The sequence below is a fragment of the Idiotropiscis lumnitzeri genome, chromosome 8 (assembly GCF_059441095.1).
Source record: "Idiotropiscis lumnitzeri isolate Australia: NSW breed Sydney's pygmy pipehorse chromosome 8, RoL_Ilum_1.0, whole genome shotgun sequence".
In the NCBI taxonomy this organism is placed as follows: Eukaryota; Metazoa; Chordata; class Actinopteri; order Syngnathiformes; family Syngnathidae; genus Idiotropiscis; species Idiotropiscis lumnitzeri.
In genome coordinates, this window is record NC_142398.1 from 2,790,032 (window position 1) to 2,813,252 (window position 23,221).

Below are 23,221 nucleotides of genomic sequence, written 5' to 3' on the forward strand. Positions count from 1 at the left end.
AGAATATGAACAGGTCAACCAGAGCAGGGTCTAGAGGTGACTGGATAGTTTCATTCAGAAAAAGTACCTTTGGCCAGTCAGTGTTCTCATACAGAGCATCTCACACCTGGAACACAATACCAAATGCCATATGAGACATACCCACTCTCACTTCCTTTGGTAAACACCTAAAAACCTGGCTTCTTGAGAATCAAGTCTGTAATCATATTTCTTCTCAGTTTATATGATTACCATTGAGTAGGAAACCCTCTGTTTGTAATTTATGTTTGTGAATATGTCTTTGGAATTGTCTGTCGCGCTGTTTTTGGTTTTTACTACTTGAGACATCAGCTGACTTGTAGCATTTTAACAGTCAAGCACTTTTGCACTACAACACTTTACCAAGCATGAAAGCTAGCACTGCAGCACTTTACAACTCATACTCATACTTGGTTGCATTCAATGTATTTATATGTCCATTAGTGTGTTTCTTGAAATTGTACTGTATTTTAAAGTGACAACACTTCACATTTTGTCTACACAAAGGGGATTACAAAGGCCCAATCGCTGCACCCACCCATATAAACATATAAACACAACAATTTGAGACCTGGACACCCATCCACACCCACACCAAAGATAAGATTGCAGGATGCCAGAAGACGGGGACCTCAGCCCTTGGGATGAGCCACAGGACCTGACGGGGGCCTTGGACCCGTGAACCGGAGGACGAGGGAAAGAGTAACTTCAACCGACATGACATGATAGAAAACAATCTGTCTAGTGTGAGGGAACCTATTTACTTTGAGGGCTACATTTTAGTGGCACAATTTTCTCTTGACGCAAGGATGAGAAAAGTAGCGCAGATATCAGACTTGTACTATTTCCTGAACTCCAGAGAATTAAAGAAACTATGGGAGCAAATTTAGATGGGTTGTTGAGTCTTTATTTTAACATTTTTCTTTTTGAATATGAAAACAAACAGGCATTGAATACATTTAGTTAATTAAGGGTAATTTGGATTTGCGTGGTGACTAAATTCAAACAGTAGGTAAAGAGCCAACCTCACTGTCTGGGCAGAGAGAGTCTCCTCAGCATGGACATAATTAGTTTCCGTTATGTCTCCAAGACCTGCAGGAGACTTGAAAATTTCTCTGGAAAGAAAATTGAACATGTTTGGCCTTACCGGCTACCTGGTTAGTCTCCAAGAGACATCGACGAGACGTCTCTGCAACGAGCTGAGACTCAAGACCAGGGTTATAATGGTTTTTTGATTATAGTGGTTATTATTGCATTTTGACATTTTTATTTTATTTAAATTCAGTTAGTGTCATGACCCGTTCAGGTCATGTCATGTCTTTGTTTTGTTGTCCCAGCTGAGTGGGGGCGTTTCCTCCAGCGCTCGTTCCCTTCCCTGGTCATTGTTGCATGAGAGACGCGCCCACCAGCCACACACCGGTTCCCCATCAGCCACGCAGCTGTGTCACATTGACTGTAATAACCCGCACTACTTAAAGCGCTCAGGACCGACGGCTTGTTGTCGGGACATTGCTTCCTTTCCCTGACTGTCACGACCGCTCCCTGATATCGTTCGCGTTCCCGTTCATGCTCCTAGTTATTTGTCGCTGTGCCTGTTTCCTCGTCTAGTTTAGTTCTGTCCAATCGCGTTTTGGTCATCCTCATTTTTTTGCACTTCGTTACGTTTGTTCCCCCGAGTCATTTTTTGCATTAATTAAACTCCCATTAAGTTACCTTTTGTCTGGCTTCCCTGCATTTTTGGGTCCTCCCCCAAGCGAGCCTGACACTTAGTTAATTACCATTTAGAGCAGGTTTGTTCATTTTTATTTTTCAACAAAAGTCTTTCATTTTCTATTAGTTTTAGAATTAGTTTTAGGTTTTTATATTCATAATGTATTTGTCAAGTATAAGATAAAAAAAAGGACTCAAGTATTATGTTATACAGTAAACAAAAGTTCTCAAACATTTTTTTCAATATGGTCCAGCTGCAGCCACAAATTCAAAATCGTTTCCGTTTCTTAACGGGAATGCCGTATTCTGACAACAGGAACGCCCCCTCACACCAAGGGCCACGTCCAGTGTCGCCTGTTCTCGATGGCGTTAGATTTATGCCACAATTACGGAAGCGTAATGTCAAATACCTCAAACACAGTCGATAGGAGGATTTGCTGCAGTTTAACACGCTGTTCATATTGTTTTAGTAATAATTCAAAAATATTTTTTTCAAATATTTTTGATTGGCTTAAATTTATTGTCCTTTGTGCCTCTATAAATGTTTTTCTGTTTGTTTAATTTGTTTTGCTTTTTAATAATCAAAAATCACCCCTTGGAATTGTGCATTTGCGTCTTCATCATTAGATGTCGCCATGGTAGTTATTTTGCAATAGTGCCGCGCCCTTCGATTTTTTTTTTTTTTTTTACTCCACCTCTGAGTTACGATTTGACAGTAAACAGCCAATGAGAATCAGCCCTAGTGTCCGACTCCTGATTGGTTAAGAATTGTGCCATAATTGTCACGCCTGCATTGCAACCGTGAATTAGCGTTTTGTATGCGTAGAGGAGAGAGAAGCCATAAGTGTTAAACCTATTTTGTGAGAAGTGCGAACCCTCGGAGGGTCTTTTAAACACATTTTTGTATGCACAAAACATGTTTCCGTACGCAGTATTATAATACGCTTACGTAATTTTGGAATAAATCTAACGCTATAATACACAGGTAGATAATATCACCAAGGCCCACTGTGGGACTGTGTCGTGTTGGGAACACCCAGGTTCTAACTGGATCTTCTCATTGGTCGACTAAACGCTAACTGGAACGCCCTGGGTGCAGCCAGACCCTTGTCGTTTTTTTGCCCATCTGTCTTCTGTACGGACATAGAGCGTACCAAAATAACCAAATCGAAAATGAACTATGTATTGTATTAATTGACAAAGAAAACAAATGTAGGACATTTTCACTATAACTCTATTCAGTTTTAGTTCATTTTGATAAATATGTACAAAATAGTTTCAGTTTGTTTTGTTTTAAAGCATTTGGGTTTTTTGTTAGTTAGTTTCCGTTACAGATAATAACCTTGTTCAAGACGCCATCAGGTTACCAACTAGCCTGCAGGTCACTGAGAGAGGCCCTTAACTAAGAAGGTAGAATGTTAGGCAAGCAAGCTGATAGGTAAATAAGAAGGTATAATAGTTAGAAAGTAGGTCAGTAGGTGAGTAGAGTGGTCGGGAAGTAGGTTGGTAGGCAAGCAGATTGGTAGGGAAGTAAGAATATTGAATGGTAGGTAGCAGGGTAGTTGTGATGTTGAGTCACAGCCCCTTTGTCCTTTGTCTGATTGTGTCACGCTTGCGCCGTTGTTTTGTGTGTTGAGTTTAATTATCAGGGGTGATTTCTGGAGGGCACTACCACACTTGCAGCTGATCTGCAATTACCTCCTGCGTATAAGTCATCTGCTAATGTAAAAGTGGGTGCCAGGTGAGTCACGCGTATAAGTGGTAGTTCGGCCATTACATGTGCATTTGTTTGCAATTTTGAGCTTTTTTGGTGCCTAACCTTTTGTGTGTCATCCTACCAGTGCCTCCTCGCCCATCCTTGCCCCGCAGACCACTTGGTTCCCCACTGATCCATCGGGCCATTACTTCATCTCATCGTCAGCTCTCCAGCATTTAGCCAGAACCTCAGCTTCTTGTTGCCAGGCACGCTTGTGTCCCAACCCTGGTCACCAAACTCTCACTCTCATTAAATACTCCCTTAAACCTCAACCAACTGTCTCTAATTTGCTTTTGGGTCCTCTGCAACCTTTACGTTTTTTAGCCATAACAGATTTTGGACTTTTTATCTAATTTTGAGTTTTGCTTTACATTTCCGAATCTGATCTCAAACTTAGCCCTCGTTCTAGCAACGTCTTTAACACATTGGAAGTTCTCAATATGTGTTCCACAACCGCGTTACAATTTTATCTTGCAGTTCTTTACCGTCCCCCTGGCTCGTTCTCCGGCTTTTTAGATGAATTTTCTGAATTTGTGGCTGATTTGGTAACTCATGCAGATAATATACTTATCATGGGTAACTTTACCATTCATATGACTCTTCCGTCAAAACCACTTACCGTGGCGTTTCAGACAATAATTGATATTTTTCGTTTCACGCAAATAATAGATGAAGCGACACATACAAATAGTAATAACTTCGATTTGGTACTAACCCGAGGGTTAGCCTCCTCAAATGTAATGGTATTACCATATACTAGTGCTCTGTCTGACCATTACTTTATTAAGTTTAAAGTCCTGGCTCATTGCCATCATCGTGACAACAATCAAAGCTATAACAGCTGCAAAATTAATTTTTTCAACCACCAGTGCGCTCTCTGAGCTACTACTTCTAGCGACCACTTTATTTTCTAATTATATTAGTTCGATTGATAATCTCACAAACGCTGCTCTGTTAAATGAGCTTGACTCCGTGGCACATCTTAAAACTTAAAACTCGTTCAAAGAGGCTGCGTCCGTGGTTTACAGAGGAAAGACAATTACTAAACTATCATGTAGGAACCTCGAGCGCAAATGGCGTGCGACTAAACTTGAGGTCTTCCGTCACGCATGGTTTGATAGTTAACTAATATACAAATAAGCACTTGATTCAGCCAAAACTAATCATTTAGATTAATTGTCTTACATAAACACAATTCCATATATTTATTTGATACTGTGCCAATGCTAACACAACAGCAGCCGACCTCCAATAGCTCTTCCTATTCAGCTCACAATTCATGTAATTTTTTACAAAGGAGAGTGAGCGCATTCGGGACGAGATTAAGGACACTGTTGCTAAAACCCCCTTGAATTCTGCAATTACTGATGTTAATAAGGGGCATTTCAGATGATAACTGTCTGACAACCTTATTTCATTTTAAAAAAAGATCTCTTTAAAGACTAACAAAACTGATTAGTGCAGCAAAACTAAAAGGTTGTGTGCTCGATATGCTTGCTGGCAAATTTATCAAAATACTCGGACTCACTGTCGTAAATCTAATTAATTTATCCCTCACCATGGGCAGAGTGCCAGCAGCTTTGAGGATCGCTGTTATTTGACCCCTACTTAAGTGGCCAAACCTTGACCCACAGAGTCTTAGAAATTATAGGGTTTGGTTTCAAATCTCCCGTTTATTGTGAAAACTCTTGAAAATGTTGTAGCGCAAGTACTTAATGAATACATGTGTTATGCTCGCGGGGTGGAGGTAGAGGATGACCCAAAATGCAGGGAAGCCAGGCAAGGGTAACTTAAAGGGAATTTAATTAACAAAACAAACCGAAAGGCAAACAAGGTACTTGTAATAAACAAACGTGATAAAGTGCAAAACAAACGATGATTAACAAAAAACGCGGTTGGGCAGAACTAAACTTGACTAGGACATAGGGACAGGAACAAGCAACCGTGACAAGGCAACATGAACAATGAGCATGAACGAGGAACAGAGAGTAACAGTGGCATCCAAAACGGGCAAAGCAAGGGCAATGCACCGACCCCGAATAGTCAGCCCGGGGCATTTAAATAGTGACAATTAAATGAGTCAACGAGTAACAGGTGCGGGGCAGGTGGGAGCGTCTCTCCAGCAGCGAGGTGATCAAGGAGTCAACGAGTAACAGGTGCGTGGCTGGTGAGCACGTCTCTCCAGCCAACACGACACGCGCTGGAAGGGAACGCCCCCACGCCCGTTGAGCAAACGTAAACAAAAACAAGACATAACGGAAACGGCCCATGACAGTACCCCCCCCTTAAAGGCCGGATCCCAGACGTCCCAAAACGTAAACAAAAAGGAAAAAACGTCCAAAAGGAGGGTGGGTGCAAGGGGGCCGGAAGGCGGGACCAGCGAGTCCAGCCGTGGCCATTCCGGCGGGCATCCGGGAGGCAAGACCAGCGCGTCCAGTCGTGGCCATTAAGGCGTGTCTCCGGGAGGCCAGCCCAGCGAGTCCAGCCGTGGCCATTCAGGCGGATGTCCGGGAGGCCAGACCAGCGAGTCCAGCCGTGGCCATTCAGGCGGACGTCCGGGAGGCCAGACCAGCGAGTCCAGCCGCCTGGAGGGCGAGGCAGAGACGAGAACCGGCGGCGGGTCGTCGGACGCCGCCGAGGCATAGACGAGAGGCGGCGGCGGATCGTCGATCGCCGCCGAGGCAGAGACGAGACGCGGCGGCGGGTCGTCGGGCGCCGCCGGGGCAGAGACGAGAGGCGGCAGCGGGTCGTCGGGCGCCGCAGAGGCAGGGACTTGGAGCGGCGGCGGGCCGGGCACAGCCGAGACAGGGACTTGGAGCAGCGGCGGGCCGGGCGCAGCAAAGACAGGGACTTGGCGCAGCGGCGGGCCTGGTGCAGCAGAGACAGGGACTTGGAGGGGCGGCGGACCGGGCGCAGCCAGAAAAGGAACTTGGGACGGACGCAGGACGTGCTCCGCCGGAACGTGGACTTGGGGCGGACGCCGGACGTGCTCCGCCTGAACATGGACTTGGGGCGGACGCAGAACGTGCCCCGCCGGAACATGGACTTGGGGCGGACGCAGGGCGTGCTCCGCCGGAACATGGACTTGGGGCGGACGCAGAGCGTGCTCCGCCGGAACATGGACTAGGGGCGGACGCAGGACGTGCTCCGCCGGAACATGGACTTGGGGCGGACGCAGGACGTGCTCCGCCGGAACATGGACTTGGGGCGGATGCAGGATGTGCTCCGCCGGAACATGGACTTGGGGCGGACGCAGGACGTGGTCCGCCGGAACATGGACTTGTGGAGGACGCAGGACGTGCTCCGCCGGAACATGGACTAGGGGCGGACGCAGGACGTGCTCCGCCGGAAATTGGACTAGAAGCGGATGCAGGACGTGCTCCGCCGGAACATGGACTTGGAGCGGCGGAGGGCCGGGGGCAGCAGAGGACGGGACTTGGAGCGGCGGCGGGCCGGGCGCAGCAGAGACAGGGACTTGGGGCGGACGCAGAGCGTGCTCCGCCGGAACATGGACTTGGGGCGGACGCACAGCGTGCTCCGCCGGAACATGGACTAGGGGCGGACGCAGAACATGCTCCGTCGGAACATGGACTTGGGGCGGACGCAGGACGTGCTCCACCGGAACATGGACTTGGGGCGGACGCAGGACGTGCTCTGCCGGAACATGGACTTGGGGCGGACGCAGAACGTGTTCCTCCAGAACTGGACGCAGCAGCTGGCGAGGAGCCGGAACTAGGCGCTGCGGCTGGCGAGGAGCCGGGACGGGCCTCTGCGGCTGGCGAGGCGCCGGGACGGAGCTCTACAGCTGGCGAGGCGCCGGGACGGGGCTCTGCAGCTGGCGAGGCGCCGGGACGGGGCTCTGCAGCTGGCGAGGCGCCGGGACGGGGTTCGGCAGCTGGCGAGGCGCCGGGACGGGGCTCTGCAGCTGGCGAGGCGCCGGGACGGGGCTCGGCAGCTGGCGAGGAGCCGGGACGGGGCTCTGCAGCTGGCGAGGAGCCGGGCCGGGGCTCTGCAGCTGGCGAGGAGCCGGGCCGGGGCTCTGCAGCTGGCGAGGAGCCGGGACGGGGCTCTGCAGCTCGCGAGGAGCCGGGACGGGGCTCGGCAGCTCGCGAGGAGCCGGGACGGGGCTCCGCAGCTCGCGAGGAGCCGGGACGGGACTCGGCAGCTCGCGAGGAGCCGGGACGGGACTCGGCAGCTCGCGAGGAGCCGGGACGGGACTCGGGAGCTTGCGAGGAGCCGGGACGGGACTCGGGAGCTCGCGAGGAGCCGGGACGGGACTCGGGAGCTCGCGAGGAGCTGGGATGGGACGGGACTCGGGAGCTCGCGAGGAGCCGGAACGGGACTCTGGAGCTGGCGAGGAACCGGAACGGGACTCTGGAGCCGGCGAGGAGCCGGAACGGGACTCTGGAGCCGGCGAGGAACCGGAACGGGACTCTGGAGCTGGTGAGGAACTGGAACGGGACTCTGGAGTTGGCGAGGAGCCGGAACGGGACTCTGGAGCTGGCGAGGAGCCGGAACGGGGCTCAGCAGCTGGCGAGGCGCCGGCACTGGAGGCTGCAGCTGGTGAGGCGCCGGCTCTGGAGGGTGCAGCTGATGAGGGGCCGGCACTGGAGGCTGCAGCTGACTTGGAGGGGCATGGGTTGCTGCAGCTGACGTGGAGGCGGCATGGGTTGCTGCAGCGGACGTGGAGGCGGCATGGGTTTCTGCAGCTGACGTGGAGGCGGCATGGGTTGCTGCAGCGGACGTGGAGGCGGCATGGGTTGCTGCAGCTGGCGTGGAGGCGGCATGGGTTGCTGCAGCTGGCGTGGAGGCGGCATGGGTTGCTGTAGCTGACGTGGAGCCGGTATGGGTTGCTGCAGCTGACATGGAGCCGGGAACCTGATCCCTCCCAGCCTGCCACGAAGGGATTTAGGGGAACAAGAGACACCAGGAACCGAGACTACCGGTGCTGGTGAGCGTGAACTATTAAACACAATTGGGACCTGATAAGGTGCAGAAACCGACGGTGGACGAGGTGAACGAAGTGGCTGTGATTCACGTGACTCAGGGAGTGAAGCGCGCGTTGTAATGTGGTTGTTTCTTCGGCCGGTGGCAGATCCTTGACTTGGACGGGAGTCAGGGGTGGACTCAAAAAACTCAAAAGAAAAAGGTTGTTCAGGGGAAGGAAAGTGACTTGGCCTAACAGAATCCGTGTTGCGCTGGGCGTCTAAAAGGTTATGTATATATTCAAAATCATCCTCAAAATCCGAATCAACCAAAACGTGAGGGGGTGAAATGGCATGGTGCTGTGAGTCATAACAAGACGAAGAGGGAGAGACAAACGAAGAACGAAAAGCAGAACCTACAAGAAGGGTACGGGGTTGGTCGGCAGGCTGAGGAGGGTTGTAGTCCGAGCGGTGGCGTCATCGACGTAGCCGTGAGCCTCCCGCTGGGTCCACGTTTGGTCGGTGCATTCTGTTAGGATCGGCGGGTGGAGGTGGTAGTGGAGGACCCAAAATGCAGGGAAGCCAGGCAAGGGTAACTTAAAGGGAATTTAATTAACAAAACAAACCGAAAGGCAAACAAGGTACTTGGAATAAACAAACGCGACAAAGTGCAAAACAAACGATGACTAACAAAAAACGCGGTTGGGCAGAACTAAACTTGACTAGGACATAGGGACAGGAACAAGCAACCGTGACAAGGCAACATGAACAATGAGCATGAACGAGGAACAGAGAGTAACAGTGGCATCCAAAACGGGCAGAGCAAGGGCAATGCACCGACCCCGAATAGTCAGCCCGGGGCATTTAAATAGTGACAATTAAATGAGTCAATGAGTAACAGGTGCGGGGCAGGTGGGCGCGTCTCTCCAGCAGCGAGGTGATCAAGGAGTCAACGAGTAACAGGTGCGTGGCTGGTGGGCGCGTCTCTCCAGCCAACACAACACGCGCTGGAAGGGAACGCCCCCACGCCCGTTGAGCAAACGTAAACAAAAACAAGACATAACGGAAACGGACCATGAAAACATGGCTGCTAATAATCAATTTGAACTTCTTCAATCAGAATTTGGAGACAACCACTCTACTGAGACTAGTGACTAATGATCTTCTAGCTATGGACGCCGACATCTCATCAATATTACTCTTACTCGATCTTAGCACTGCTAGTCTCTTTTCTGCCCTGTCTTCCCTGGCTGGGGAACTAGTTGACCCGCTGTGGAGGTTAAGGCATTGATCAAGTGGGCAGGGACCTGCTCCACCAAAGTAATCTTCCTGCAGCACTTCATCTGATCTACTTATTTTTATACTTTAAAATCCAGGTGAATTGTTTGTCGGGCTGTTTACTACTTTTATTCTTTTTTCTGCCCTCTCTTCCCCGGCTTGGGAATTAGGTTATGGTGACCTCTTATGGAGTTTACGGCATTGACCAACTGGGCAGGGACCTGCTCCACCAAAGTAGTCTTCCTGCAGCGCTTCATCTGATTTCCTTATTTACATAATTCAGCATTTAGTTGAATTATTTGTACGATCGGAGGCTGACCACATCCTCGTAGGCGCTGCTACGGAGATTACGGCTTTGCTCAACTGGGCAAGGACCCACTCCACTGAAGTCATCTTCCTGCAGCGCTCCATTTAATTGACTGATTATTTCAACTAACATTGTATTGCATCATATTGTGCATTAAATGGTGCCCACTCGGTATCCATTGCAGCCTGATCATCTTGGAAGGGGGATTCCCCTATCTGTGGTTCCTTCTCAAGGTTTCTCGATTTTCTGCAGATGGGCTTTTGAATTTTTCCTTGCCCTCCAGAGGGTTAAGATCAGGGGATGTCGACTGTGGGCATGTGAAGACTTTATTGTGATTGAGGGCTATATAAATACATTTGAACTGGTTTGACTTTTCCAATTCAGTTACTTGTAATGCATTTTTAGCGTTAGTGTGTCAATTTTATTTTTTTTCTGAAAAATCTCCTTTGTAGTTTTTATTCGTATTAGTTTTCTTTTAAGATATGTGGTATTTCTTATGTGTGTCATGACCCGCGTCGGGCATGTCAGTGTTTGTGTTGTAATTTTCTTCCCTCCTTCCTGCCATGTGCTTTCTGTTATTGTTTTGTCAGCTGTGATAGCGTTTCCCCTCAGCACTCGTCCTCACCAGCCACGCACCTGTTCCCCGTTACCCTCATCACGCACCTGATTCCCATCTGCTCCCCTAATTACTCGGACTACTTAAACCTCCCAGACATTGTTCCTTCTTGCCGCTACCTACGGACTGTCACGACCACGTCTTGTTCCTGTTCATGCTCTTGTCATCGTTCCCGCTCTTGCTCCCGCTCACGCTCTCGTTCATGCCCCCAGCTCTGGTCACCTCTTCCCGTCCCTTTTCGTACCTCCCGCTTAGTTTGTTCCCGTCTCGTTGTGTTCTTTGTCCTTGTTCCAAATTAGTCACGTTTAGTTTGCCTTGTTATTTTGCACCCTGCCACGTTGTTTGTCTTTGTTTGATCCAGTTAATAAATTCCCTTAACCCTATCCACCTCCCTGCCTCCTCGCCTATTGGGTCCACCTCCTCCTTGCCGTAAGGCAATCCTGACAATGTGCAAGATAAAAAAGATGGAATGATGGACATTTAGGCAGCTATACAGAGGGTTTCGATCGATGCTGTGCATAATAACCTTGGTAGCTACAAGTCACTAAGTAGCCAAGTAGGTAATAAGCTAAGAAGGCAGGCCGCCAAGTCGACAGATGATTACATCTTTAAGTAGGTTGGAAATCTAAGTAATAAATAGTTTAATGGGCAGGCACATGGTGAATATGTACATAATTTTAAATATATTTATTTTTGTGTCCGTTGTGCAACAGGTTCTTAGCACTTTGTCCATCCTGTCTCACTTGCCCATTGCTACACATAGAGGATTCCAATGAGTTAATTGTTATTGTTTGAAAAAAATAAATCATAATTTTTGTTACAGCACTAGCTTTTGTCAAATGTGCTATATAAATAAAGTTGTATTGTATTGTGTTGGGGCGGCACGGTGGCCCGACTGGTTAGAACGATGGCCTCACAGTGAGAGACAGCAGTGGTCGTGAGTTTGATCCCGGCTCCTGCCTTCCTGTGTGGACTTTGCATGTTCTCCCCATGCCTGCGTGGGTTTCCTCCGGGTACTCCGGTTTCCTCCCACATTCCAAAAATATGCATGGCAGGTCGATTGAACACTCTAAATTTCCCCTAAGTATGAGTGTGAGCGATTGGTAGATAGAGCATGTAAAAACTGATAGACGAATACACTCACAATTTTGGGTTGCTCGACCGTCCGCATCAAGTCTTCATAGATTTCATCACCTTCTGCCTCCTCGTCATCCACGCAGTCGTACAAATCGTCTGCTTCATCTAGCGTGTCGCTGTTGATCACCGTCGATTCAGATTTCATACACATAGTTGATTTCTTTCATGCCCTTACTGAAGTGTTTGCTTACTCGATTTGGTCGGACAGGCCATTGTAGATGTCGTCATCAGAAATGTCTACTCCAAGAGGGAAAGGCCTGCAGAACAGTATTAATAACATTAGAACATGCAACATATAGTACATACTGTATGGATATATTCATTATGATTTATTTTTTTAAATAAAGATGAACTCACTGGAATCCTCGTTGTGTAGCAACGGGCGAGTGAGACAGGATGGACAAAGTGCTAAGCACCTGTTGCACAATGGACACAAAATTAAATATATTTAATGCTAATAGCATTACATTAACAATTAAATATGCAACGCAAACTTAAACCAAACACGTCGCTCAGTCATTTATGGAAAAAGTACACGTATTTTGAAACACAATCACATTTATCACCTCTCAAACAATATTAAGCGTTTGTTTCTGTTGTCAGAGTTGATTTTTAATTACTTATGGCATAAGCAAGAACATTTATTAAAAAAAAAAATTATTTAAATAAAGACACAAAGACAAAGCCTGGGGGCAGGACCCTGTTGGCCACATCATTTTATGTGGTCCGCCAAGTCAAATCATGGCCGTCGACTTCATTTTTCTAGCTAAAAAAAATTAAAATTGCAAATTGGTTTTGACTTCACTAAAAATCATTGAGATATACCATACATCATTTGATACAAACCCTGCTTTTAAAATACACAGTAAAGTAACTAAAAAGACAATACATTTCTTAAAAAAAAAAACGTAACACTTAATTTGACGTTTGTTCATAAGACAGTCATAAGCCGTCAAAATCATGACATGACATCTGTCATGAACATGAATGAATCCTAAAATCTGACAGAGGGGCCACACCAGGAGCCGATGGATGGAGTGTTTTGGTAACCTCACCTCATCTGAGAAAAAAAATACATTTAATTTTTAATGAAAATGACCAAAAGCGTAACAACAAAATATCTGTCCTTGACACACCACGGTATTTAGAAAATAAAACATTAACAAGGTTTATTCATTTAATTTTTTTCAAATTCGGCGGGCTGGATTAAAACGTTTAACAGGCCGCATGGGGCCCGCAGGCCGTAGTTTGCCCACACCTGCCCTAACCCTAACCCACGCTAAACCTAACCCCTAACCCCCAACTTTTCATCAAAAGTGACAGAATTTACTAAATGACACTTAATAACATCTGTCATAAGGATTTATTCATAGTCATGACAGGTGTCATTTCATAATTAAGACAGTCTTATGACAGTCTTATGGAAAACTTCGAATAAAGTGTTAACAAAAAAACATTATATAATTAATCATCAAATCAAATAATCTAATAAAGAAAAACATCAATCAAACAACTAGAAAGGTAATTAAATAATTGAAGAAAAAAATTAGGAAGTTCTTTTCTCCATACAAAAAATCCGATGTATTCAGGAAAAACATTTGAGTCATAATGGAACTAAAAAACTATAAAACTGTCATTATTAATTACATTTTAAAATATACATTAAAATTAATTGGCCTAAAAAATGCCATTATTAATCCCATAGAAAAATCCATTTGTAAATCCAGCCATTAAATTAATAAAAAATGTAAATCGATAAATACATATGCAATTAATGTATAAGTACAATTCCATCAAATTAAAAAAATATAATAATAATAATAATTACAGTACAAATTAAACACAGGGGTGGCCACGCCGGACATAAGCTCCACCCATGGTGGCGCCACTTTCCTGTTTGGAGTGGCGAGGCCAAGCCTGGTGTTTGGTGTGGACTTATCGAGTGCTGCCTATTTACCTTGGCGAAGTCGCGCACGTCGAACAGGTCAAAGGCTTCAAACAGCTCGCTCTTCTTCAGCTGGAACTTGTTCTGACAAATGCCCAAGAAGGTCCGGATATTCTTCAGGCACAGGAACTGGACAGAAGGGCACCGCGTTACAAATGCATTTGATCATTACAAATCTGTGAAGCTGAAGTTTACGTTGCAGTTTAAAGAGAAAGCAAAGTTAGTACCTTGGCTTTCCATTCATTCATACGCCTATATAACTAAACCTCAAGTATGTTTTTTAAAAGGTAGGAGTGGCCGGCCTGTCTGTGATATTCACGCTTCAGCATAACTGCAATGACGAAGAGATGCCAATAGATGAAAGTGTTGCATCATGCTGGATTTGAGCTCAGCACAGCTTTTGAATCAAAGGCAAAGATTAGGGGGGGATCTCGGCTTGTCATGTCAATTATGAGGGAAAAAATGCCAAAACCAGCAATAGAGTTGTTGTTTTAGAGCAACAAAAATTCTATTTTTGAGAATCTAGTCCTATTTTCAGATAATAAATCTGACCTTTAGAGAATAAAAAGCACAATATAACAAGAATAAAGTATATATATATTTTAATTCACTTTTTACTGAACAAAGGCAGAAATCAGAAAAATACTACTACATAGTGTTCTACCAGATATAACCACACAATAACAAGATAAGAATTTTGGCAAAATGCCAGCACAAAAACAATGGAAGAAAATGTGTAAAACTGGAAATGTTTTTTTTGTTTTTATCATTGTGAATGCATTATTTTGTCTGGTTTGGTATACATGATATATTATTTTTCTATCCTGTTTTTTATAAAAAAAATTTAATTCTTCATATCATAAATTTGGAGTTGCACCCTAATTTTGTGTATCTGCGTCATACAGTGACGCTAATTTTTTTTTTTACTTTCAAAAGTGACAGTCTGACTTGTTTGTTTTGTTGCGAATTGGTTCACAAAAAAACACACAAACAAAAAAAAACAACAATATAGCAGCCAAGGGACAGTTTGTAACTAGAAATGACTATGTAAGAATGTGACTTTTTAAAAAATACCAGTTTAGCACCTACAGAGTGGATGTGACACCTGTAAAGCTGACATTTTCAGGCTAGGTTAAAGAGGAAAGTGCAAAACAAAAGGTGCTTTAGAATGTGAAGGGCTGGATGAAAAACATTCCATCATAAATAAACTCTGATACCTGTACGTCATTAGCTTTGTTGGAAAGATACTGCACTAGAGTCGTCAAACATAGAATGTTCAAGGAAACTAACATGGAGTCGGACAGACAATTAAAAAGTGCAGCGCATGAGAAATGAGACACGAACGAGGCAGTGAAAGAAGCAATACGAATAATAGGAACCACAAAAATAACCGCAGTGAGGGCCATGCAGTGCTACCCACATGCTGACGGTGGGCAGGGCATGACAAATGACATTTTGCATAACTTCCTGTGTGTTTTCTGTGTGTGTGTGTTAAGATGAGTGCGAAGTGTCACTTGAGAAAAGAGGAAATGCTGAGTCGTAACTGACACATTGGTGTTAATAATGGCATGTCGCTGCCACATAATAGACGAGTAACTCACTGTGTCTGGAAGTGTCTCCGTTGTGGTGTAAGATCATGAGTGTGAGTGTGTGTGCATTCCAGTGTGTGTCAAAGTATGCACTCCCGAGTGGCATCATCTGTTATGTATGTTAAGTGTCCTAACTACCGATACAGATGGCATCACGCTTTAACACGTATTTTTCAAATATATTTCTTTGCCTCTGTGTTTGTTTTTACCCCTGGCCGTTCTATTTGCATATTTTGATTCGCTAAACACAAAAATAAAACAAAATAACCGCATGACCGCCACGTTGGCGCGTCAGCTCCACGTCACTTCCGCCTATGCCCCGAGAAGCCGTGTCACGATCCGTGTGTTGTTGTTGCAGCGGAGTGGGCGTGTTCCTGCGGCGCTCGTTCCAGGTCGTGCGTCACCCGGCCGGGAGAGACGCGTGCACGATCCACGCAGCTGTCGTGCATTAAGACTTTTGATTACGGGCTACTTAAGCCACCGACACGGACCTATCCGTGTCGGATTATATTATCCCACGTTGCTCTCGCTCATGATCTTTGCCATAGTTTTTGCCTCGATTATTCCGTGTCGAGTGTATTGTGTATTCTTTTGTTATTACTTACTCAGCTATTCCTCGGCTCGCTTTTCGTTCTCGTTCGTCGTGTTTGGACTCATCTTATCCTTTGGTGGTAAGCAATTGTCGTTTTCGGTCTCCTTGCATTGCAAGCGCTTTCTGTTACCCGTTTGATTTCCTGGTGTGAGTTTGTTCCACCAGCGTTTTTCGTTATCGTCACTCCGACGACAGTAATCATAGATATCCATATTCTTATACGAAATTGATAAACATTCTATTCCCCATCAAGATTGCTGATTGTTGTTGAACGGTCACAATAAATCCTTGCTCAACCTATTTTCCCTTGTCAGCGCTTTTACGAATGCACCTTCCCCGCTTTCCAGGCTGGAAAGCGGCCCTAACAGAATAATCCGACCATGGATTCAGCTGACACCGAGAAAATAATCCACGCTCTGACCAGTCAAGGACGCCTAGTAGGCCAACAGGCAACCGAGCTCGCCACCCTGCGCGACGCGGTCGGCCAACTGGCACAGAAACTGACGAGCTTAGATGCTCATTTGAGCTCCCCAGTACCCCCCGTCACTCCGGTTCCCAACCCGGTCGTTTTTCCTCCCGGAACACAGTTTCCGGTCTACCCGTTCAAGGAGCCTAGCTTGGCTCATCCCAACCGCTACGGCGGAGAACCCGGCCTTTGCGGTCCATTCATCCACCATTGTAGGCTGATCTTTGATCAGCAGCCCCTGACTTATGCGCACGAGAGTTCTAAGGTAGCGTTTATGATGAGCCTCCTGACTGGTCAAGCGAGTGCATGGGCCATGGCGGTGAGCAACGCACGCCCGGAGGTCCGCTCCTCGTTCCCCACGTTCCTAGCGGAGTTCCAGAGGGTGTTCCACCACCCTATTCGGAGAAAAGAGGCCGGAGCAGAGCTATTGGACTGCACCCAGGGTCCGCGATCGGTAGCTGACTACTCCATCGCCTTCCGCATCCGAGCCGCCGAAAGTGGGATTGACGACTGCGCCCTGCGGTCCGTGTTCCGGAGAGGTCTGAACCCGGTCCTAAAGGACGAGCTGGCGGTTCGAGACGACGCCGAGACGCTGGAGGAGCTCATCACCCTGGCCATTCGTCTCGACAACCGTCTGCGAGAGCGTCGCCGAGAGCGAGGGATGGAGCAGCGCAGTACCGAGCCACCGAGTTTCCGGTTTCCAGAGTCTCCACCCGCCGTTGAGCCCATGCAGCTGGGGGCAAGCCGCCTGGAGTCTCGCCAGCTACAGCGTCGCCGAGAGCGAGGGTGGGAGCAGCGCCGCACAGGGTCACCACGTTTCCGGGTTCCCGAACATCCACCCGCCGACGAGTCCATGCAGCCGGGGCCGAGCCGCTTGGGCTCCCGCGAGAGACAGCGTCGGCGCAGTATGGGAGCGTGCTTCTACTGTAGTCTCCAGGGTCATCGAGTAGCGGTTTATCCGGAGATGTCCGCCCGCCGAGAATCGCCTCCTCGTCGCCCGGAACATTGTGAGTCCGTGGTCAACCTTTCCGCGGCCACCAGCTCCAGTGAGAAGCAGCCCGCCCTCGCGGCGGAGGAACAGGACAGCTCCGGGAACCTACTAAGACTAGAGGTGGAGGGGGAAATCATATCAAGATTCGCACGTTGATCGATTCAGGGGCAGACGATTGCTTCATCGATGCGGGCTTAGTTTCTCGACTCGGCTGCACGGTTACAGAGCTCGATAGGTCCGAGAAACTGTGTGACCTCGACGGGCGCCTCTTGGCAGACATCCGACGATTAACCGAACCTCTTACCTTAAAACTGTCAGGAAACCACATAGAAAAGCGCTCGTTTTTTGTTCTTAGAATAAGAATTACAATTAGAAATCCCTTTATTGTCATTGTACTCAAGAGTGCAACGAGATTAGAGAGCTCCCCTCTCCAGTGCAATACAACAATAATACAGACAAATATATAAATTAGATAAATAAGAGAGTGCAATGGAAAATAATACTGAATAGGGTATATAAAAACACATCACAATGCTGTTCTGCAAGGTAAGGGTGGTCTCGTGTGTGTGTGTGTGAGAGTTCAGAATAGAGATGGCTCTTGGAAAGAAACTGTTTCTCAGTCTATTGGTCCTCGATTTGATGCATCTGTAGCGCCTGCCAGAGGGCATCAGGGCGAACAGGTGGGAGTTTGGGTGGGTATTGTCTTTGACGATGTTGAGAGCCCCGCTGAGGCACCGGGCGGTGAAGATGTCTGACAGTGAGGGGAGAGGGCAGCCAATAATCCTTTGCGTTGTTTTGACTGTCCTCTGGAGCCTCACTCTGTCCGCCTCAGTGCAGCCGCTGTACCAGGTGGAGACACAGTACGTCAGCAGGCTCTCGATGGACGAGTGGTAGAAGGCCAGCAGCAGCTTCCTGTCCAGGTTGAATTTCCTGAGGACTGCCGGCTAGGGCAGCTCCGGTCGTTCTCGGAATTCCGTGGTTAAAAGCGCACAACCCGGTCATTGACTGGGGTCGCCTCTCCATCCAGAATTGGAGTCCCTTTTGCTACGCGGACTGCCTACGATCCGCCGAAGAGGGCTTACAGGTCAGGGCAGCCCCGGTAACGGAGGTCAACCTCGATAACGTGCCTCACATTTACCATGACCTCCGCGCCGTGTTCAGTAAGGAAAAGCGCCAAATCCTTACCGCCACACCGCCCTTACGATTGCGCAATAGATTTACAGCCAGATCCGGTCCTACCGTCAGTGCGACTATACAAGGTCTCGCAACCAGAACAAGCGGCCATGAAGGAATACATAACCGAGTCTTTGGCCGCGGGGTTGATCAGACCATCTACCTCTCCGGTTGGCGCCGGATTATTTTTTGTCGAAAAGAAAGATAAGACTCTCCGTCCATGCGTGGACTACAAGGAGTTAAACGCGATCACCGTAAAGAACCGATACCCATTGCCCTTGCTAGACTCGGCGTTTGCCCCTCTGCAATCCGCGACTATCTTCTCCAAACTGGACCTTCGTAGTGCATATCACTTGGTCCGCATTAGAGAGGGCGACGAATGGAAGACCGCGTTTAAAACCCCTTTAGGGCACTTCGAATACTTGGTCATGCCTTTCGGTCTGTCGAACGCGCCTGCAGTGTTTCAGGCGCTCATTAATGACGTTCTCAGAGACATGCTTAACGTGTGCTGCTTTGTTTATTTAGACGACATACTCATTTTCTCCCGCTCCGTAAGAGAGCATCATCAGCACGTTCGCTCAGTTTTGCAACGACTCCTGGAAAATAAGCTGTATGTAAAAGCGGAAAAATGCGAATTCCATAAGACGTCAGTTCCCTTTCTGGGTTTTATAGTGGAAAACGGGCAACTCAAGGCCGACCCGGCCAAGACCCGGGCAGTCGTAGAATGGCCGGTACCGGCTACGCGGAAACAACTGCAGCGGTTCCTAGGATTCGCCAACTTCTACCGACGATTTATTAAAGATTATAGTCGTCAGGCGTTGCCCCTCACTCGCCTCACCTCCATTAAGACCCGGTTCTCGTGGGACAGTACGGCCGAGGCGGCATTCTCAAGCCTAAAGAAAGCATTCACTCACGCGCCTGTGTTGCACCACCCTAATAGTGATCTCCCTTTCGTTGTAGAGGTGGATGCCTCTGATTCCGGAGTGGGGGCCGTCCTATCCCAGAGATCTCCGGTCGACCAGCGACTCCACCCCTGCGCCTTTTTCTCCCGTCGCCTCTCCCCCGCTGGAGCGAATTACGACGTGGGAAACCGGGAACTCTTGGCCGTGGTTCTGGCGCTGCAGGAGTGGCGGCACTGGCTGGAGGGCACCGAGGAACCCTTCATCATTTACACGGACCACAAGAACCTGTCGTACATACGATTTATGAAGAGACTCAATCCCCGGTTGGCGCGATGGGCTCTGATCCTCAGCCGATTCAACTACACCCTGACGTATCGCCCCGGTGCCCGCAACACAAAGCCCGATGCCTTATCGCGCATCCACGACTCCTAGGAAGAAGAGGAAGGACCGGCGAGCGTGGTGCCCAGCCATCGGTTGGTGGGAGGTCTGCAGTGGAAAGTGGAGCAGCAGATCCGGGAGGTCCAGGAGAAGAATGGAGCTCCAGCGGGTTGTCCCCCAGGCCGGCTATTCGTGCCGACGCAGCACCGCGCAGAGGTGATCCAATGGGGACATGCCTCCAAGCTGGCCTGTCATCCGGGCATACGTCGCTCCCTGGGTCTGATCGGACAACGGTTCTGGTGGCCATCGCTCAAGACCGACGTGACCGCATACATTCAGGCTTGTCCCGCCTGCGCCGCCAGCAAGTCATCGCACCAGTCCCCAGCGGGTCTTCTCCGGCCGCTACCAGTCCCGGCACGCCCCTGGTCCAACATCGCTTTGGATTTCGTCACTGGCCTGCCCGTTTCACGTGGACACACAGTCATCCTCACCATAGTGGACCGGTTTTCCAAGGCCGCGCATTTTGTCGCCCTACCCAAGCTTCCGACAGCCTTGGAAACGGCTCACCTCCTAGCACCCACAGTCTAATGGCCAGTCTGAGCGGGCTAACCAGGACCTCGAAGCGGCGCTCCGGTGTGTCTGTCTGGGTCAGCCGTCATCCTGGGCCGATCACCTGCCTTGGGTCGAATACGCCCACAACACCTTGCTCTCGTCGGCTACGGGTCGGTCCCCGTTCATGACGGCCTACGGGTACCAACCTCCGCTGTTCCCGACTCAGGCTGGCGCAGAAGAGGTCCCATCGGTGCAGCATCACCTAAAGCGAGCTCACCAGGCCTGGAAGGAGGCTCTGGCTGCTCTGTCACGCACGGCGCAGCGCAACCAGCGCATCGCGGATCGTCGCCGGCGTCCGGCTCCAGTGTACAAGGTCGGGGACAAGGTATGGCTGTCGACCCGCGACCTCAACCTGGCAGGGTCGTCCCGCAAGCTAGGGCCACGTTTCGTGGGGCCGTTTGAGGTCGAGGCCATTATCAACCCCGTCTCCGTCCGACTAAAGCTGCCTCCCACCATGAGGATTCATCCTGTCTTCCACGTCTCGCTCATCAAGCCGGCTCCTACCTGCCCTCTGGTTCCGCCTACCGCCCCGCCACCACCTCCGAGGATCATCGACGGCGACCCGGTGTACACGGTGCGGGAGATCTTGGACTCCAGGCGCAGGGGAAGGGGAGTCCAGTACCTGGTTGACTGGGAGGGCTATGGTCCGGAGGAACGTCAGTAGGTCCCCCGCTCCTGGATCATGGATCCATCTCTACTCCGCGACTACCACAACGCTCACCCGTCAAAGCCAGGTGGTCCGCCAAGGGGCGTCCATTGAGGGGGGGGGGGGTACTGTCACGATCCGAGTGTTGTCGTTGCAGCGGAGTGGGCGTGTTCCTGCGGCGCTCGTTCCAGGTCGTGCGTCACCCAGCCGGGAGAGACGCGTGCACGATCCACGCAGCTGTCGTGCATTAAGACTTTTGATTACGGGCTACTTAAGCCACCGACACGGACCTATCCGTGTCGGATTATTATCCCACGTTGCTCTCGCTCATGATCTTTACCATAGTTTTTGCCTCGTTTATTCCGTGTCTAGTGTATTTTGTATTCTTTTGTTATTTCTTACTCAGCTATTCCTCGGCTCGCTTTTCGTTCTCGTTCGTCGTGTTTGGACTCATCTTATCCTTTGGTGGTAAGCAATTGTCGTTTTCGGTCTCCTTGCATTGCAAGCGCTTTCTGTTACCCGTTTGATTTCCTGGTGTGAGTTTGTTCCACCAGCGTTTTTCGTTATCGTCACTCCGACGACAGTAATCATAGATATCCATATTCTTATACGAAATTGATAAACATTCTATTCCCCATAGAGATTGCTGATTGTTGTTGAACGGTCACAATAAATCCTTGCTCAACCTATTTTCCCTTGTCAGCGCTTTTACGAATCCACCTTAACAAGCCGCTGCCGCACAGCAGTGGAACTTTTACATTTCTCTGCCAAACTTGCAACAATGTAGTGGTTCACTCAGGCTACAAAATTGTATGAATATAATGTCTGTATATAGTGTGAAATATTTCCTAATAAAACATTTCCATATTTTCCCTCCGACCCTTAACCAGTCTGATTCCCAAAGCAACGTAGCATTGACGTGACGTTTTCGACAGGCACGCAGAGGACACCAAAATGAAAAAAAAGGATGATCCTCGCAAAGGTAGCAGTAAATGTACTACTTTATTATTTTTGAATTGTTATCACTTAGTAACTCAGAACATACAAATGTAACAAACAGGGGTGACAAACATGGAGTCAAAGAAATATAATACATAAATATATCATAACGCCTGATGTTATCAGCAGACGCGAAGGCTACCGAAGGACCCCGTCCACATCTAGCAACCAGTCCCTATCTGGCTGTTGCCACTCATGCACATTCATTTACACCACCGCTTGCAGCCAATTCATGAAGCTGTCATACTCGCGCAACGAGTCGGCGTCGATTTCGGATACTTCTCATCAATGAACCTTAGATGTGGTCTTCTTGAACGGTGCGCATCGCGGAGCGGCATGTGTTTTTAGTTGGGGCCGCTTCGGACTGTCAATGTTCAGCGAGCAAAAAGTACCAGCGAGGAAAAAAAAACCATGATCAGCAAGGAAGCAGTGTGCCTCGTCCTCTCCTCACTTCCACAGTTCCTCATTCTTATTGAAATCAGCCACGGAGAGGTTAATCCTTTTGATAGGTTTAATCATAGGTAGGGATGTCCACATGGATTTTGGTGCCAATTGATTTTTGGACGTTATAAGCAATGAAAGTACAACGATTTTCAAAAGAGAGTTTGTGATCGGTCACTTTAGTGTCTCTACTGTACCAGGGGGAGAGAGAGGAGAGGGGGTGTGGCCATATTCCTCACTAAAAGTACCGTATTTTTGGACCCATAAGGCGCACTTTAAAGTCCGGAAAGCCGTCCAAAAAAACCAGGGCGCCCTTTGAGGTGGAGCGCCCATTGCGTCGACCAAGTGCGCCGCTGGGCTGACGGCGAACATCAACTGCCTGCACACCGCTTATATAGAGAGAAGGCGGGTGTGGCTTACGACAGCAGGGGGGCGTGAGAGGGGATCGATGGGTGTGGACAACAGGCGGACGTGAGAGGGGAGATGGGTGTGAATGACAACAGGCGGGAGAGGGGAGACAAAACAACACAAAGGCACGCCCCCAGTGCAAAGCAGCGCGATGCCCCTATCGTCGCTGTTGGTCTGTGACTCCATGCGTGCCCATCTGACAGCCGCTGTGAAAAGTCAAGTCACGCATATGAACTCAAAGCTTGCCATCATCCCGGGAGGCTTGACAAAGGAACTCCAACCACTCGACATTAGTATAAACAGGGCGTTCAAAGTGAAGTTGCGTGCTGCGT

The 23,221-nt window shown here is 48.6% G+C and overlaps 1 protein-coding gene across 7 annotated transcripts in view; it reads right to left on the reverse strand.

The window, feature by feature from the left end:
• The window catches only part of vav1 (vav guanine nucleotide exchange factor 1), a 63,368-nt gene that overhangs the window by 25,855 nt on the left and 14,292 nt on the right, over window positions 1-23,221 (reverse strand). For all 7 annotated transcript variants that reach the window (XM_088301654.1, XM_088301649.1, XM_088301652.1 and 4 more), the window contains 4 exons: window positions 13,705-13,821; window positions 12,105-12,163; window positions 11,939-12,004; window positions 11,755-11,863 (listed from right to left, as the gene is read on the reverse strand). In XM_088301654.1, the coding sequence (XP_088157780.1) occupies window positions 11,755-11,863; window positions 11,939-12,004; window positions 12,105-12,163; window positions 13,705-13,821 (351 nt within the window). The remainder of the gene's footprint in view (window positions 1-11,754; window positions 11,864-11,938; window positions 12,005-12,104; window positions 12,164-13,704; window positions 13,822-23,221) is intronic.